At 34.9% G+C, this 19,499-nt stretch overlaps 2 protein-coding genes across 2 annotated transcripts in view; both read left to right on the top strand.

Annotated features, from left to right (window-relative positions):
* Positions 1-19,499, top strand: part of LOC134685342 (uncharacterized) — a 52,415-nt gene that overhangs the window by 2,616 nt on the left and 30,300 nt on the right. Inside the window, exon 2 of the mRNA XM_063545032.1 lies at positions 18,701-18,891. The gene's annotated coding sequence lies outside the window, so the exon portion shown is untranslated. The remainder of the gene's footprint in view (positions 1-18,700; positions 18,892-19,499) is intronic.
* Positions 2,707-7,353, top strand: LOC134684398 (uncharacterized). Its single transcript, XM_063543681.1, has one exon. It carries the CDS (start codon positions 2,707-2,709, stop codon positions 7,351-7,353), a length of 4,647 nt encoding a protein of 1,548 aa, XP_063399751.1.

Genomic DNA, 19,499 nt, shown 5'->3' with positions numbered 1-19,499 from the left:
GGCTGAGGTAGTTCGAATACTTTCTATACACTCAATTCGAAATCTGTATATAGAATAGAACTGAAAATATTATTTTATTTTCCAAATTAAAGGGTATATAAACAACATATAAATCAAAAACAACCAGTAATACTGATGATGCCCCCGCGCAAGCACTTCGATGTTGAGTTGTGAATCGGAAAAAGCCTCACACCGTATACCTGACTTATTTAAACCTTGAAACCAAATTTCAGAAATCATTGTATTGTAGTTCCTGAGAAAAATGTTACGAAAATTTTCAACTTGGCTGTCATGTGAAAAGTGTTCGTTAAACAGGAATTTGTTGAGTAATGAATCTGAAAACGTATCACACGATATAGCCGACTTCAATAAACCTTTCAGAAATCCTTGTAATGTCGTTCATGAAAAAGATGCAACGAAAATATCCATGGGACGGAAGGACGAACTGGTAAACTGGCTGACTGACGAGTGGACGATTCAATGGACGGACTGACAGAGGTAAAACGGTATGTTCCCACTTTTGCGAAGCGGCGGTGTAATGGGTCAACATTAAGACTTTACAATACTAAATAGCATAGTAATATGATATAATTATCTTTATAACACCGTAAGCCTCAGTCATAATCGGACCCAAAACTAACTGTGCACCACTTATTGCGGACCTCTTTTTGTATTGTTATGAGTTACAATTTATGACAAAAATAAGCAAAGACCCATCAAAACAACATCTGATAAACAAATTTAATAATACTTTTAGATATTTGGATGATATTTTGGCTCTCAATAATGACGACTTCAGTATGTATATTAATGAAATTTATCCTGCTGAACTTACTTTAAATAAATCTAATACTAACAATGACCACTGCCCTTTCCTCGATCTTGATATCTATATCACTAACGGAAAGCTGAATACTAAAATTTATGATTTTTCATTTCCTATCGTTAATTATCCGTTATGACGTTCCCTTGTCACCATCTTACGGTGTTTATATATCTCAACTTGTACGATTCGCTCGTGTATGTAACAATGTTTTAGATTTCAACGAGAGAAATTTATGTACATGTATTATTGAAAAATTATTACACCAGGGTTTTCGATATCACAAACTTATCAACACATTTACTAAATTTTATCATCGGTATAAAGACATCATTCGTAAATATAGCTCAACATGCAGACTTCTTATACGTTTAGGTATTTCACATCCAATTTTTTATGGAAATATTCTTTATAAAGCACAAAGGTGTCAATATTCACCTCAGATGCTAACAAAACTTTTGAAAAGACTTATTAATAAGGGCTATAGCTACGATACTGTTATCAGGTCATTAAAGATTGCATATTTTGGCATTAATATTGATTCACTTATAGGGTCTTTGGGTCGGAACTAAACACATTTATTCAAAAACAAGTTGTTGGCATGACACGGGTTATGTTCTTCTCATATATGTCATGATGGCATGAGACTAAACCCCTAACGGGAAGGATTGTGCCTGATGTTCATATGATGAAATCATAATCTTTCTGTCAGTTTTATTGAAGTCTGGAGCTGGCATGTCAGTTAACTGCTAGTAGTCTGTTGTTATTTATGTATTATTGTCATTTTCTTTATTTACTTTGGTTACATCTTCTGACATCAGTGTCAAAGATTCACGACCTTGTTCAAACGTACCCAACGTTACTATTGTTGACGTAACGTTATTGTAACGCAAACTTGTATGGGATCTGAATTATAGAATTGAAAGCAACACAACGTCTTTTTATTGCCTACAAAAGCGAAGTACTAACCCTAACATCATAGCATCTTAAATATTGGTACCGTGACCGATGGATAAGCTGAAAGCAGTGAGAGGAGGCCACAGAAGCGCCGTAACCAGACAGATTCACAAAACTGACGAGAAAATCAACGAAGGAGAGATCACCCGACGGGACATTCATAGTGCCATTGAAAACCTTGAACGTAAACATGAACTTTTGCAGAAACTAGACGCTGAAATATTGGATTCCTTGGATGCAGAAAGTGTGGAACAGGAAATTTTGGATGCAGACGAATTTAATCAGCATATAGACATTAATATTCGCCGCTACAAAGAATGTGATTTGGAGTTGAGATCAAGTACACCTCAGGACTCGGTGAGTCAATTAACCTCAAGTATCGTACAAAATACTAGAACAACACATTCATCTTCAAATAATTTCAATCAGAATACAAATCAGCACATGCAAACATCGACAAGTGCAAACTCACAAGGAGAATATGAGATCAACAGAGATCCACCATTAAATGAAACTTATAAGTTCTATCACAAACTTCCAAAACTAGATTTACCGACTTTTTCGGGAGATTTACTTCTATGGCAAACTTTCTGGGAATCGTACGAAACTACTGTCCATACAAACCCATCATTGACAAACGTACAACGTTTGTCAATGATGGGTTTGTATGGACAGTAGTTTCGTACGATTCCCAGAAAGTTTCGTACGAAACTACTGTCCATACAAACCCATCATTGACAAACGTACAACGTTTCACATACTTGAAGGCCCAGCTTCACGGAGAAGCGGAAAGTTGCATATCGGGATTGTCACTTACACACGCAAATTATGAGCAAGCAATTTCATTACTACAAGCGCGATATGGTCAACAAGGAATCATTATTGATGCACATATGCAAAAACTAGTCGATTTGCCAAACCCCACAATGTCATTAAACAGTCTCAGAACATTCTATGACAAAGTTGAAACTAGTATTAGAGGCCTAGAATCACTAGGACAGTGTCAAACAAATTTTGGAACAGTACTTACACCCATCATCTTTAGAAAACTACCACCGGAATTGAGAACTACATTGACAAGAGAGCATGATACAAGTACATGGACCATAGACTTACTACGGAAGGCTATAGGTAAGGAGCTGCGCGCTCAACAAGCTGGCCACGCTATGAACACAGATAATTTAACCCCTACCGCATCGTTTGTAACAAATGCTACAATGAAAGGAAATTATAGACAAGTCAATAGAGTACACACAAACTCCAGGAACAACACTGAATCGAATAAACCCAAGCCATGCATATTTTGCAACAAATCCCATTCAGCTGTTGATTGCTCAGAGATTAAAGATAATGCCAGTCGTTACGAAATAGTCAAGAAAAAACAACTTTGTTTCAACTGTTTTGGTAAACATAAGATATCAGAATGTAGATCACGATATAAATGTCGTAAATGTGACAAGAGACATCACACTGCTCTATGTAATCAGGAAATTCAAGCACCTGTACCTCCCGCTGATGCCGCCGCTGTCAATACAGTAAATGTTAATGGAGAAGAAAGTAACCCTATGTCAACGTTTTACACGTCAACACCACAAGCACAGGCACATACCGATATACTTCTGAAGACAGCAGTAGCACCTGTATGGTTCGAGGATCGGAGCGCGATGTCTAACATTTTACTAGATGAAGGGTCTCAGAAATCATTTATTTCAGAAGATTTAGCAGCACAATTACAACTTAAACCTTGTGGAAATTCTACAATTAGTTTATCAACTTTTGGAAACGCCAACCAGAACGTGAGACACATGGATAAGGCTAAGATTACTTTAGAAATTGAAACTGGCGGATTTATTCCTATGGATGTACTGATAGTACCGCGCATTGCCGCACCCCTCAGTAATGTTACAAATGTCATCGCTTCAAAACTGCCATATCTCAAAGGATTACGATTAGCTAACCCAGTCACAGAGGATAGGAAATTTGAACTTTCTCTTTTAATTGGAGCGGACTACTATTGGAGTATTGTGCAGGATCACGTGATCAGAGGAGATGGGCCAACGGCCGTAAAATCCCGTTTGGGATACTTGTTGTCAGGACCGATGCATACTTTTACAGGAGAACAATCATCAACAGGAATGTTTAATGTACTGATTCAACATCAGCAAGAGGAAAGCAGCCTGGAAAAGTTTTGGGATTTAGAATCTATTGGTGTCAAAGCAGACGAATTAGAAACAACCACCATGAAAGACTTCAATGATGAATACGAAACAAAATGCATAACTTACCAAGATAATCGCTATACCGCAAAACTGCCATGGAGAAATGATTTCAATGAGTTACCTACGAACTATAATGTCACTTTACGCAGAACTTGTAATATGATCGATAGACTCAAAAAGGATACCAACATGCTGAAAATGTATGGCGACATAATTAAGGACCAAAAACGCCGAGGGTTCATTGAGCGGGTAACAGAAAATGGAAACCAGTCAAACAGAATTCACTACATTCCTCACCATGCAGTAAAAAAGGACTCATCTACGACTCCTATACGTATAGTCTATGATTGTAGTTGTCACGAATCACCTCACAAGGCTAGTTTAAACGATTGTCTCATGTCAGTTCCGCCGATGTTAAACGATTTGACGGGAATTTTAGCTAGATTCAGATTACACAAGCACGCAGTGACTACCGACAAAGAGAAAGCGTTTTTGAATGTCGAACTGGATAAAGAAGATAGGGACGTCACAAGATTTTTTTGGTTGAGTGATCCATCTGACCCAGACAGTCCACTGATAACTTACCGTTTTAGAGTCGTTCTATTTGGAACTACATGCTCACCTTACATCTTGAATGCCACCCTTATGAAGCACTTCAAACTCAATTCTTGTAAAACAGCCGAGATACTGAAAAACGACATTTATGTTGACAATGTTTTGTCAAGCTTCTGGGATGAGAAAGAAATGCTGAAATTCTACAGAGAATCACGAGATTTATTGGCAAGAGGAGGATTCAATCTGAGATCATGGACGTCAAATAGCACAGAATTACTACGCTTAGCCCAATCTGAAAAATGCATAGAAAGAGATACGAACATCAAAATTCTTGGTCTCCGTTGGAATGTGAACAACGACCAAATCTCGTTTCGAAACAACATAAATACAACAACGGAAAGGATAATAACAAAACGTGAGATCTTAAAACAATCTTCAAACATTTATGATCCGCTAGGTCTGCTTAGCCCCGTAACCGTCAGAACAAAGATGTTAATGCAATTGTTGTGGAAAGAAAAGTTTGCATGGGACTGCCCTTTACCAAAAGAAATCGAATCAACATGGAGTGATTTGACCAAAGATCTACAATTTGCAATGAACATTGAGATTCCTAGATGTTATTTTGAGTGTTCAGGAATAACGGACATTGAAACAGCAGAATTACATATTTTCACAGATTCAAGTCAACTAGCTTATGGAACCTGTGCGTATCTTGTCACAGAAAAGGAGTCTTCATTAGTAATGGCAAAGAATCGAGTTGCCCCATTGAAAAGTGTCACTCTACCTAATCTTGAACTGATGGCTGCCCTTTTAGGGGCTCGACTTGCGAAACATCTTATTCAAAATCTACATATTGGAAACTTACAAATCAACTTCTGGTGTGACAGTCAGATCGTTTTGAAATGGCTTCAATCAACAAAACCACTCAAAAAGTTTGTCGCAAACAGAGTCAAGGCAATTAAGGAGTCAAATGAAAATCAAAAATGGCGTTATTGTCCGACGGATGCAAATCCTGCAGATTTATTAACTAGAGGCATAACAGGAACGAAATTCATAAACAACAGATTATGGTTTCATGGACCCGAGTGGATAACAGACAAAACACAATGGCCAACATGGAGCGGAAACGAAATTGTTGAAAACGAGAATATAATGGAGATTCCCACTAATGAAACCTCAGAAAAACAGCACGTCTTACTCACATCTCAGAAACGTCAAGAATTTGGCATACATAAGATTATGGATATCGAACGTTATAGCAGTTTGAAGACATTAATACGTGTTACAGCCTATGTGATGAGATTTATACAAAACTGTAAGTTAGCACGGAGTGATAGAACATTGTCGGAATTGACCGTTAATGAAATACAGCATGCTACATTGACATGGATACAAACGGTTCAGAAATCAGAATATCATGAAGTGTTTAATTATTTCAACAAATCTGTGACAGTTAAGCCGTCTATTGTAAGACAATTCAACTTGTACTTTGATGAAAAAAATGCACTTCGTTGCCGCGGGAGAATTCAACATGCACCTTTGGAGGAATCAGCTAAACATCCATACTTGTTACCTCCGTTACATAGACTCACTTCACTCATTATTATGGATGCTCATATCAATCATTTACATGAAGGCGTCAACTCTACCGTAACACACTTGCGACAAGTATACTGGATACCTCGAATTCGTCAACGAGTCAAAGTTATTCTTAGAAAATGCGTTAACTGTCGGAAAGTAACAGGGCATGCTTACCAACAACCTGATCCACCGCCACTGCCCAAAGAGAGGTTACACGAGGATATACCGTTTACTGTTACAGGCGTAGACTTTGCTGGTCCTATGTATGTGCGAAATACAGATGATATAAAATCAAAGGTATACTTATGTTTGTTTACATGTGCGTCGACGAGAGCTGTTCATTTAGAACTTGTGAATAACTTATCAGAACCTACATTTATGTTAGCCTTCAGAAGATTCGCAAGCAGGAGATCCTTACCGAAGTTACTAATATCTGACAATGCACTAACTTTTGAAGCAGCCAGTCGAGAAATCAAACATCTTACAAACTCAAATTTAGTGCGCGAAAGTCTAAGCTCTACAGGAACAAATTGGAAATTTATTACAAAGAAAGCTCCGTGGTTTGGTGGTTTCTATGAACGGTTGATTGGGTTAACGAAAATGTGTTTGAAGAAAGTATTAGGAAGTAACTGTGTCGATTTAGAGACTTTACAAACTGTGTTAACAGAGATCGAAGCAACTCTCAATGATAGACCTCTAACGTATGTTTCATCCGATCTTACGGATCCAGAACCACTGACACCATCACATCTTTTGTATGGTCGAAAAATTACGCGACTTCCGTATCCAGCTAGTGAAAACAATGGACATTTTGAACCAATTAACTTTAACAAACGTGTTCAATTACAAAGAGACATTCTAAACCACTTTCAACAGCGATGGAAATATGAGTATTTGACCTCATTACGGGAACATCACAGAAGTGTAGGAAATAACGAACAATCGATAGCTATTGGTGATGTTGTTCAAATACATGACGAAACTTTAAGAAATTCATGGAAACTCGCCGTTGTCGAAGAACTCGTAAAAGGAGAGGATAATCTTATCAGAACTGTAAAACTTCGCACTAAAAACGGAACCACCAACCGCCCAATCACGAAATTATACCCAATCGAAGTGAACTGTATTGAATCTGAACCGGAGGATGTTACACGACCCAAGATGTTCCGTCAGGCGAAGTCAGATGCCGTACAAAAGATTCACGAGTGGACAAAATAACTTTTCAAATTATGATCGAAATAGACTGTTCAAATTCAAAGTGATTAATTCTTTCTTTTATGATACATAGACTTTAAAGTTAAGTGATGAATTATGATATATGTCTTCAATTTAGTCAACTTTTCATTTCATTTCTATTTATATTTTACTTTCGGCGCCCGGAGTGTCAAAGATTCACGACCTTGTTCAAACGTACCCAACGTTACTATTGTTGACGTAACGTTATTGTAACGCAAACTTGTATGGGATCTGAATTATAGAATTGAAAGCAACACAACGTCTTTTTATTGCCTACAAAAGCGAAGTACTAACCCTAACATCATAGCATCTTACATAATCAGACGCGGACTTCTCTTGAACTGAATTTTAATGTGCGTATTGTTATGCGTTTACTTTTCTACATTCGCTAGAGGTATAGGGGGGGGGGTTTGAGATCTCACAAACATGTTAAACCCCGCCGCATTTTTGCGCCTGTCCCAAGTCAGGAGCCTCTGGCCTTTGTTAGTCTTGTATTATTTTAATTTTAGTTTCTTGTGTACAATTTGGAAATTAGTATGGCGTTCTTTATCACTGAACTAGTATATATTTGTTTAGTGGCCAGCTAAAGAACGGAATTTCTCGCTACATTGAAGACCTACGGCGTTCCATAAAGTAGTCTCTTTAGCCAAACAGCGCATGTCTATAAGAATACGTGCAACTTGTGCGCACAAGTTGTACAACTCGTGCGCACAAGTTAATAACTCGTGCGCACAAGTTAATAACTCGTGCGCACAAGTTGTGTAACTTGTGCGCACAAGTTGAATTTTTTTTTGCATGGCACTCCAGGGCTTCCGTACTGACATGTGCTAGACTGAATATGCCGAAAGAGTAAATCCCTCAAATTTTGATAATGTGAGCATTCGATTGAAAAATGACGCTCATCCTCAACTTTATTAGCTGTACATTACGAGTTTTGAAATTGACATTTTCAATTCTTAATGTAATGGGTGCAGGCCCGTAGCCAGGAATTGCCAAGGGGTGTGGGGGTGGGGGGGTGGGGGTGGGGGTGGGGGTTCGTTGGACTCACAAACTCGACTTTAACAGTCACAATTCGAACAGAAGATTGACTTTAACAGTGCTTATTTGTTTTCAAGGGGGGGGGGGGGGGGGGTTCGTCCGAACCCCCCTGGCTACGGGTATGGGGTGAGCACCGATTGCGATTCTTAATTAAGATATGAACTTCTTGTCTTAAAATCAATGATATCTAAATATTTTTCTCCTTGAAAACAATCTTTAAATGAAAAATAGGTGTCAAGATTGCTTACTAGTTGTTATTGGCTTTATACTGCACTCGTTCGTTCTATTTGAGCAGTAAAAAAACGTTGACTGTATATTTTTATGTCATAAACAGTCACCGACCCGATGAATATTTTTAAAAATAGAAGTTGCCGAAATGTTCATGTCCATCATATTTGTTTTTCGTAATAATTTTTGTTGATCGATCACTATTTGAAGTGCTCCGTATTTCGTGGATTCACATTCCCGAACACGATACCGTATTCATAATTGGAATTGCTAATCTTTTTTTAGCACATATTTCGTCCGATTTGTCATCTTACACAGACTGACAGTGGACACACAAACGACAAAATGTAAAGAAAAATGAAATACCTCTACTAGAGACACGTAAAATGAAAGAGGGACCAGGGTAAGGACTGAGCAGTTGCAATAAGCATGTGTATAAACCACAATATACTGAGACTTATATCCCGCATGGAAAAAATAATTGGGATCAAAACGGACAATCAAAAATACTACAGAGAACGGAGTTGGTCTTTTTAGAGAAAATGTAACCATACACATGAGAAAAATTCATTGTCGGAATAATGGGCTGTCGGAAATAATGGGTTTTCGGAGTAATGGGCTGTCGGAATAGTGGGCTGTCGGAGAAATGGGCTGTCGGAATAATGGTTGTCGGACAAATGGGATGTCACCGAGGAACATATATACTGCCGAACAGTGCAAAGATCATGCTCAGTGGCTATTTCAATTTAGACAATATTGACTGGCCAAATTCATCAGTAAAACCAAACAAACCAGATCCTTCTCTTCATCAACACCTATTAGACATGTTACAAGATTACAATCCCACACAGGTATAGTTGACAAACCAACAAGAAATGACCGCACACTTGATCTACAGTGCGTGATATCAAGTCCATCCATAGTAAACAGGGTACTAGAAACATTAAAACCACTAAGAGACCATGACATATTTTTTAGTGAAATAAACCTTTCCCTCTCGAAAGCCAAACAGTCACCACACAAAGTGTTCATTTACAAAAGAGCAGACTGCATGGGGAAAAATGAAAATATTTGAAAGAGACATACACACATATGGAAAAACACCAATTAGAACTTGATATAGACAATATGTGGAATTTCTTTAAGCCAAAAACAACAGAAAGTATCCAAAAACATATACCAACTAAGCTAATATGTAATAAAACCCACCAACATGGATAGATTCAAACTCGAAAAAACTGAAAAATAAGAAAAACAAATTATATATAAAGAAAAAACATGATGGAAAACACCTTAAAAAATTAAAACAAATAAAAATACAAGTACAGAAAGAGATGAAAAAGACATCTATAAATCAATTTATACATGTTACAAGATCACGTACCGACACAGTTAGTTGACAAACCAACAAGAAATGACCGCACATTTAATCTACTGTGCATATCAAATCCATCCCTAGTAAACAGAGTAGAAACATTAACACCACTAAGAGACCATGACATAATTTTTAGTGAAATTAACCTTTCCCTCTCGAAAGCCAAACAGTCACAGAAAGAGATGAAAAAGACATCTATAAATCAATTTATAATATAAATCATAAAAAGGCAACAGGACCAGATAACATAACTGGAGTAGTGCTAAAATGAAACATCAACACATGCACAGACATACTCACTCTAATTTTTACAAAATCTATACAAACAGGAAATTTAAAGTTCCTCATGAATGGAATCACACAAACGTAACACCTGTTTTCAAAAAAGGGGACAAACATCATCCTGGTAACTATTGACCAATTTCACTAACATGTATTTCCTGCAAATTATTAGAGCACATTCTTGCAAGCAACATAATGAAACACATTGAATCAAACAACATACTTTATGACTTGCAACACGTCTTCAGGGCAAATATATCTTGCGAATCCCAGATACTTTCAGTTATTCACCATCTGTCATTAAATAACGATATAAACATACAAACCGATCTAATCAACATGGATTTCGGAAAGGCCTTTGATAAAGTTCCACACAACCGTTTACTTTATATTTTTTTTGGTGTATGAGAACAATAAAATCGTTCCTTTCAAATCGTAAACAAACAGTCATACTAGAAAACCATTCTAACTTTGACAAAATACCAGTTACAACAGGTGTTCCTCAGGGCACTGTAGACATAGAAGGGGCAATCAAATGGGAACAAGACTGGCTAATGCAGTTCCACCCTGACAAATGCAACATACTTCGAGTGACCACAAAGAAAACAAATTGTAGTATCCATTTTTATCATAATATGCACGGTATCATACTCGAATTAGTCGAAAATACAAAATATTTAGGCATCACTATATTATTAAATTTAAAATGGAAAAAAAACCACATTCAGGACATGACATCAAAAACAAATAAGACCTTTGCATTCATCAGAAGAAATCTAAAATTAAACTCAGTAATCATCAAAGACCATGCATACCAAGCCCTTATTAAGACCAAAACCTAGAATACTGCTGAACTGTTTGAAACCCTTGCACACCAAAGAACATTAACTCCATAGAAATCGTCCAAAGACGTGCAGCGGGATACGTATGCTCTAAATACCAATATACTGAAAGTGTAACAAACATGCTTAACACATTTCACTGGCCAACATACAAGAAAGGAAACTCAAAAGCCAATGAAATATGTTCCATAGAATTACAAACAACAAAATTGTCATACCAAATACTAATTAAAGCAAACCAAACACAGGTCTAGCCACGAAAAACATACAGACAAATTCGATGCAGCAAAGACAGTTTCCAATTATATTTTTTTCCAAACTGTAAAAGACTGGAACAAATTACATAAACCAATATCGTGCAGCACCACTACAGAGTGCTTCAAGGAGAAACTCACTAGAGAAATTATCATTTACACTAACAAATACCTACATGTTTAATATGTATCTTGTTTTTACAGTTGCTAAAAAAATCACCAAAAGAGTCACTAGACCATTAACTGAAAGAAGTATATCTTTTTGCGACACCAACAATGTATCTATCTATATATAAATATACAACTCGTCTAAACATCAACCCAACAATGTTAGATCTGTAAATTTGCTTTCGCAAATTTTTGTTCTTCCCTCGCCGGGATTCGAACCCATGCTACTGTGATATCGTGACACCAAATCGCCTGCACTGCAGCCGTCCCGCTAGACCACACGACCACCTGTGTTACCTTTCCACGTCAGTTTTTAATCTAACGGCGTACTACAGTACATGATATATAAGGCATGCAGATGTTATTGTTACAGATCAGCTAAATTATCTATAGTAAAGGATCCTACAAACTAATGTAAGATACAGTCACAGAAAATAATTATGTTCATAAGTACGTCTGAGTCAGTGACAACTCTACAACAGATGTATCCATCGGATCGCCATCAATGATGGTGATACATGGCTGTGTACATAAGAATATACAACTCGTCTAAACTTCAACCCAACAATGTTAGATCTGTAAATTTGCTTTCGCAAATTTTTGTTCTTCCCTCGCCGGGATTCGAACCCATGCTACTGTGATATCGTGACACCAAATCGCCTGCACTGCAGCCGTCCCGCTAGACCACACGAATACCTGGGCTCTCAATAAAAGAGCTTTCGGTGGGCAAGTGTTACCTTTCCACGTCAGTTTTTAATCTAGCGGCGTACTACAATACATGATATATAAATATATATAGCAAACCCTTTTTGTTATATACACATGAGTATGTATGAATGTAAAAAAGAAGATACCGAGTGAAAACTATCCATCAGAGACAAATGTAAAGATGCAAACAACTATATGTCACTGTATACATAACCTTCATCAATAAGCAAAACCAAACATATCGTATAATGAAAATAAAACCAGCAGTCTGGATTTGGCTAAAATCCAAAAACGGACAACAAAATTGGCAGACAGTAACCAAAGAAAACCGCCGAATTAAAACCTCCCGACTTTTTTTCCAATATCATATCCAAATCCTAGATACCGAATCGGTATTATCTCCAATTCCGAAAAAAGTAGTCCTGTATAGAAAAAAATCGATATCACAGCATGCGGATCGAAATGTGAATTTTTCCATAAACATAAAATATAGGTGGCGTTCAATGAAATAATTGCACTTAGCAAACCCTTCTCCGTAGGAAATAAACACTTGAATCGGAACTATTATGCCAAGTGCACTCAGGCCAATATTCAGAAACTGTACAATAAGAATTAAGGTTATTCGCAGCGTTTTGTGGAAATGAAAAAGAATAATACATTAGTCAGGACGTGAATTAATTGTTCTATGATATTAAAATAGAAAACGTAAAAGATATAGCCTATGGCCCATAGCAACTAATATATCTATTACGAGTAATACGTTTTATAGTTGTTTGATGTATAATCACTTTTCTCACATTGTAACTCTAGGGATGATCTTTGATCCAATTATAACAGACCTTTAGCCTTGTCTTTTTACTTCTAATTCAATACTAAGTATAAGATGTCACTAATTTTGTCAGGAGAATTGGATTTCAGACTAAAAATCGTTTTTAGATGATTCGGATGAATCATTTAAAAAATCCAAAAATAGAAAAATAAAGTGGTCTTATTTTTTCTGTTAAAATGGTTTTGCTATAATAATTATTTTCCACATAAATACAAATATCTTTACAAGTAATATATATATACATACTTGTAGAATATCCAACATGATATACTTCGTGTACGTTCATTTGTTGAATTGTTCGGTTGTAAATAAACTCACCATCATAGATTCCAGGATTGAAATTTTATATTTACACCAGACGCGCGTTTCGTATACAAACGACTCATCAGTGACGCTCGAATAAAAACATTTATAAAAGGTCAAATAAAGTACGAAGTTGAAGAGCATTGAGGACCAAAATTCCTAAACGTTTTTCCAAATACAGCTAAGGTAATCTATTCCTGAGGTAGAAAAGCCGTAGTATTTCAAAAATTATATTTTAAGTTTTGTTAACAGTCAAATTTATAATTATGAATATAAAAAATAGAAACACTTAGGCCACACTTAAAAATATTTCGGTTTGCCCAAACCCAACCCAAATATAGAGACCGTAGGTAGGGAACAAAGTACTTAGGTAGGCACTATCTTTATTTTGGCAAAGAGAATTTGAAGTCTCAGATGTTTTGTTAGTCTTCATGCTTATCGGATTTAAAACTTTTTCATCCTGGTACCTTTGATAACTATTATCACACCAGGACAAGAACAGATTTTGAGTAGGCAGCTATTTTTTGGGAAGGTAGGGTTAGGACACATGTTTTTTTTAATGGAAAGTAAGACAATAAATTACACTATGTTATCTGTTATTAAACGAGTGTGGATTACCAAAAAAAATGTAAAAAAACATTCCTAAAATCTCGCCTTCGTACACATCACTTTAAAAGTAGAAATGATTATTTACTACCAACATTCTCGAAATGATTCATTAAAGACTATATAACCCTTGCGCTATTGCCAGTTATTAGCTTGTCATGTTTTTCCTTACACTTATTTTGAATGTTTGTCTACCAAACTCGGTTTAGAATTAACTAAACTTACCAAGAACATATGACTTTTTACACACATCTACCAAACGACATAGAAGTTGGGTCACTGTACGACCTTCAACAACGAAGAAAAAACCAACCGGATAGTCAGCTATAAAATACTCCGGATAACAAAATTCAAACCTTTAAATTGCACGCTCCTGATTTGTTACAGACACACACACACACATGATGTAGTGGGGTTAAACTTATACTGAGTACTCTCAGAATCTGTAATAAAGGTCTTTCTTATTTCTGGAATGCATCCGTCCACGTCCACTTCGTGTTTTTATTAGATGTATATGATAAAAATATATATATATATCCCTCTTAGTGCAATTAAATATTATTTTTGAATAAAATTCATCAATTGTGCTCGAAAAAAAAGACAAATAAATAAAATAGATGGAAGGTCAGTCTCAAATGTAGCAGACTCTTCCGACAAAAGAAGTTGTATTTTCATTAAAATCACACAAATGATACCAGAACTATATTTGAACATATGCAGATTCATTACTTGAACATCAAAGGGAAATCTAATTCATTATCACGCTTACGCAATGTGTACCAATGGGAAATCTTTATTATTATTTTGAAAAGTTTGCATTTAACAGTTTTTGTAATCCACATTTGGTTAGTGACAGTCTAGTATTGTTTCGGGAGAGGTGAATAAAGTAAAGCTATTGATTCAATATATGTGATTTTAATAAACTGCCATTTGCAAACAACATCCTTGCCCGGAGAGATATCTGGCCTGTCAAACATTCCCAAACACGTTAATTGGTTGAGCAATTGAACAAAAACGAACTACATATTTTGATACATAAGTGACGAAGTGAAAGTACAATTTGAATCGATAAGAGCGTATATTTTTCTATGACAAAATCAGATTTTTTTATCAGTTGTTTCATGGTTGCAATTAAATCTTGTCTTTGTCGATGTTTTAAAATAGTTAAAATGTCCGATTTACTCGATTTTTTTCTTTTTTAGTTTTATTGTAAATGTTGTTTCAATCCTAACACCCCGTTGGTTAATTCCTTTTACTGTATTCTGATAATAAAGACATGAAGGATGGCTCTTATAGATATCGATGAACATAAACATAGCATAATGTGTCATCGTCTTTAAGAAAGTAATATTTGACAAAATTCAAACTCAACATTTTGTATATTTGGTGAATAACCATATGAAATTTTATAATTTATTAACGTCAAATGATGAATATGTGACAACACAAGGCTGTATTAGTTAATGATTGTCAGATTTTTGAATATATATAAAAAGAAGATGACAAACAGAAACTGGGGGAATAGCACGAACTTTTTAATGAGTTTGATTGTCCCTCTGGTATCTTTCGCCTTTAGCTCTTAAAGACACAAATTATCGCTATTTTGTGCATTTTTCCTTTGATTTGTTTTCGTGAAAATTTGTTACATCATGCTACTCGCTTGAGATGGAAAAATTATCGGTAGAAACTAAAGACGCACGTGGCGTTGATAATGAAATTGACATCGTCGTCATAGGTTGAATAGCGATAAACAGATTATCATTGGTCATCTCAACTCGATTGCTTTTCTCGCTTTCGCCGTACCGGCTTAATCGAGAAAATCAATCGAGTTGAGATGATCAACGATAATCTTATGATATATCTCAAAATTGACGTGTTTCGAAATGTAAGTCGCACCTTCGTGAATTTTCGAAAGCCCTGCTAAGTAATCGTAACTCAAGCTGATGGAACATCAACGACATTTTTGCCTACAAAAAAAAACAACACTATTTATACTGTGTCTTTTCGTTTGGTATCCTTTGTTCTTTGTTCATTTGTTTGAATGTGTCGAGCATATATGCAATTTCAATCCTGTCCTCACGGTCATAAAACTTTCGAGCATGCTTTTTGTACTCAGACTCGAAAATCAACCAATCAAATTGATAGATTTCATGTTTCGAGCATGATTTTTGTGCTCCGAGCACTGAGAAAAGTTTAATGCCTGGTATCTATGACGAGTTTACTTACAACCACTGGGTCGATGCCACTGCTGCTGGATTTTTATTCCCCGAGGGTTATTAGTCAGCACTGCTGTGTTGAGTTGAATTATCATTGATATGATTAAAATAAGAAATGAATTGTTTACACAACTTTAATGTTTAAAATACTAAGGCATTTCTACCTCAGTCAGGAACAGAATACCTCAGCTGTATTTTGCAAAACCGCTAGGAGTTGTTGTCACCAATGATCTTCTACTTCGCACTTTATTAACTTTTTTTCATACGAGCGTCACTGATGATTCTTTTGTAATCTCATCAAGGGTGTCTAGTTTGTGCAATGTGAAACTCCAACAGATTCACGAAACTTATTCAATTTGTGCAATATGAAAACAATCACTGCACATACATACGCATTGTTTATGTTATGCATAACCCTTACATCTTTTCACTAGCAGTATTCAAAATATGTACAGTAATAACGCACACATTGAAAATAAGTACTTTCTATATCGGACAGATTTGAACTTGAGATTAAGTGCTTTAGATGGTTATTAGTTAATGACCTTTTAGCAGTGTATGTACTTTGTATTTAAGCATTGCTAAAGAGGTTTTCTGTTTTTAATTTTTCTTGGAATTTGGTAGTTTTGTTATGATACTTTAGAAAATAAGCAAATCCCTAACGTATAATAAGATTGTTTGGTTAAGACTTCAAGAAGACATTAACAATATTATGTGTACTTGAATCGCAAGAATATAGTGTTCGATTTTGTCTTAAAAATGCACGATTTAACAATAATTATAGCAAATTGTAATTTTGAGTTGTTACATGAAACTTTCTTAATCATACCAAAATTTAAACTGTTAAATCTCGAAAAGTTATTAATCGGGATTTATTATTATTTTTGTTTATGTTTGCATTGATGAAAGTATATTACAAAATTCACTTTACTTCGATATTTCATGAAACATTCAATGTAATACTCTTCTTTATAATATGAGCCTTATGTGTCTCTATTGAATAATGAACATTGTGTAAATGAAAATAGAACATTTTATCTGAGGTCTGCATCTCTTAACAACAACATAAAGACTTCTGAGCTATAACAAACACAAAGCAATTTCAAAGGGTACTTGCTAGTTAATGTTTGATAATGTTTCAATGAGATACTAGATTTTGAATGCCCTTCAAAATTGCCTGACGGTAAAAAAACTGCACTCATCAATTTTGTAGAAGAATTAGTTCCTGGACTTTTCAACTTTGGCATTGTTCAAATTTCAAAACAAGGACAAAAAATTGCCATATTATACTTGACGTTTGACACACAAGGGTTGTTGATTCTAATATTACGTTATCGATATTTTTTTTCTAAATTTAAATAGTATTTCGGTTAGGTTTATATTATGTAAATGTATATCAAAATAGGTAAAGTAGTGTTAAAAAAAGCCATTATATTGCGTTGTCAGTTAATTTTCTATCTATGGGTTTGACTCTCCCTCTGGTATCTTTCGCCCTTCTTTTACAACTTATGTCGGTTTTAAAAGCTCATTAAAACTTATGGTGTACTGTATTGTATGCATTTTACGGACTTTAAACGAATTTTGTAAGATTTTATTTTAATTCGTATGAGGTTTGGCCTTTCAACTGTTTTCATTTGAGCGGCACTAGAAGAAAACACGCTTCAAACTTAACGAATAAAAGTCAAGTATATCTTTGATAAGGTGTTTTGGGGTTTAATGTTAAAACATTAAATGCTATAAATTTTCAACATATATTATACTAGCAAAATGATGCTTTTAATCTTCAGCTTTAAAAACGACGAATGTTTTGGGTTTGTTACTCTATAATGAGTCAGAATAGATTTTGTTGGCCAATTAACACTTGCAAAAGATACCAAAAACTTTGACATTTAATTTAATTCGATACCTTAAACAGAATGTAATTGAATTTTAACATACAATTACACAAATATTTGCTGTTTTCTAAATGCGGTATCATAGTACCTACTGACTATTCCCTTTTGCGTTAAAACATTCTCAGAAATAGTTTATTTTTATTGAAACACGATTCGTGAAGTTTGGTCATATATTCTTGAAAGACGTTAAAATAGAATTGTTTTCTTTTATACGTAAATTGAATAACAATGAAAGGTGGTAAGATTCTATTGACCAGTGACAATGACAGGATCGCTGCAGATAAAGACTATTTTCTGCTCTTTGTTATACATTGTCTAATTGAATTTACAGTAAGTAGCTAAAAGGAGCAAAAAGATGAAACACATACAAATTTAGAAACTATCCTCTTAGAATAGTCATTGTACTAAAGTCAGTTCCTGTCTTATAAAATTTCGCATTAATTATCTTAAAAGAAAACAATGAATGAAAAAAGTGAAACCTTGGTAATTCCATTTATGGATGTATTATACTATGGTTAATAGATGTCGAATAGCAATGTATGGTTATCAAATCTTTAATCGAATTCAATCAATGCTATTACAAAGGAAAGAATAAAAAGACCAGTACCATCCATTACGCCTTCAGTCAGGATTTATGCAAATGACAGTTTATTTATTAAAAGAAAATGAGGGAATTATAAGAGACAGTCAGATATTGGAGTTCTCCTCAAACACAGCATTACAATAAATGGTCATTAATCCATTATCGCTACTAGAATATACTTTACAGTAGACAGGTAAGTCCTATATTTACTATGGTAACAGAATAAATGAAAAAAAAAAAAAAAATATTTACATTGAAATTAATTTATAGAATAGTTATACTTTTGATATTTTAACTACTGAATATTTCTTTTTTTTTACTACATTTTTGAAATCCCTTTGAAATCAAATATGTTAATATTAAAATGTCGCTATCATAACTTTTACATCTTGGTTTAAAAAAAATATACTATTTTCATTGCTAATTTTTTTAATTGGTTTAAAAGTTGATGCTATCTTTTTTCTCTAATGTTGAAACATTGTTTCAGATGCTTGAACGTCATAAAACTTACGTTTAGCGTTATAAGCTGATCCTTATTACAAAGAAATAAGTTTTGTCATTTACTTGAAAACAATTCTTTTTATATGAATACACTGATTTTTAAGTTCATGCTTGTATATTGTTTTGCGTGTGATATATTTTCTAAAAATACCAGATATCAGATCCCTTGTTTACAGTTTTATCATAATACTGAGTTACTTTATATTTTCTGAAACTCAGTTTGCATTTACTTTCAAAATTGGTCATTGCAAAAAATCGGACATTCATGCATGGTTAAAATGTGACTTTGAAATCACCTCC

The sequence above is a fragment of the Mytilus trossulus genome, chromosome 9 (assembly GCF_036588685.1).
Source record: "Mytilus trossulus isolate FHL-02 chromosome 9, PNRI_Mtr1.1.1.hap1, whole genome shotgun sequence".
NCBI classification, from domain to species: domain Eukaryota; kingdom Metazoa; phylum Mollusca; class Bivalvia; order Mytilida; family Mytilidae; genus Mytilus; species Mytilus trossulus.
Note: the sequence above shows the minus strand (reverse complement) of the source record. Positions and strands in the feature narration are given on the sequence as shown.

Excerpts from the sequence above, each read along its gene's own strand:
- LOC134684398 (XM_063543681.1), top strand. The coding sequence starts at position 2,707 with ATGTCATTAAACAGTCTCAGAACATTCTATGACAAAGTTGAAACTAGT.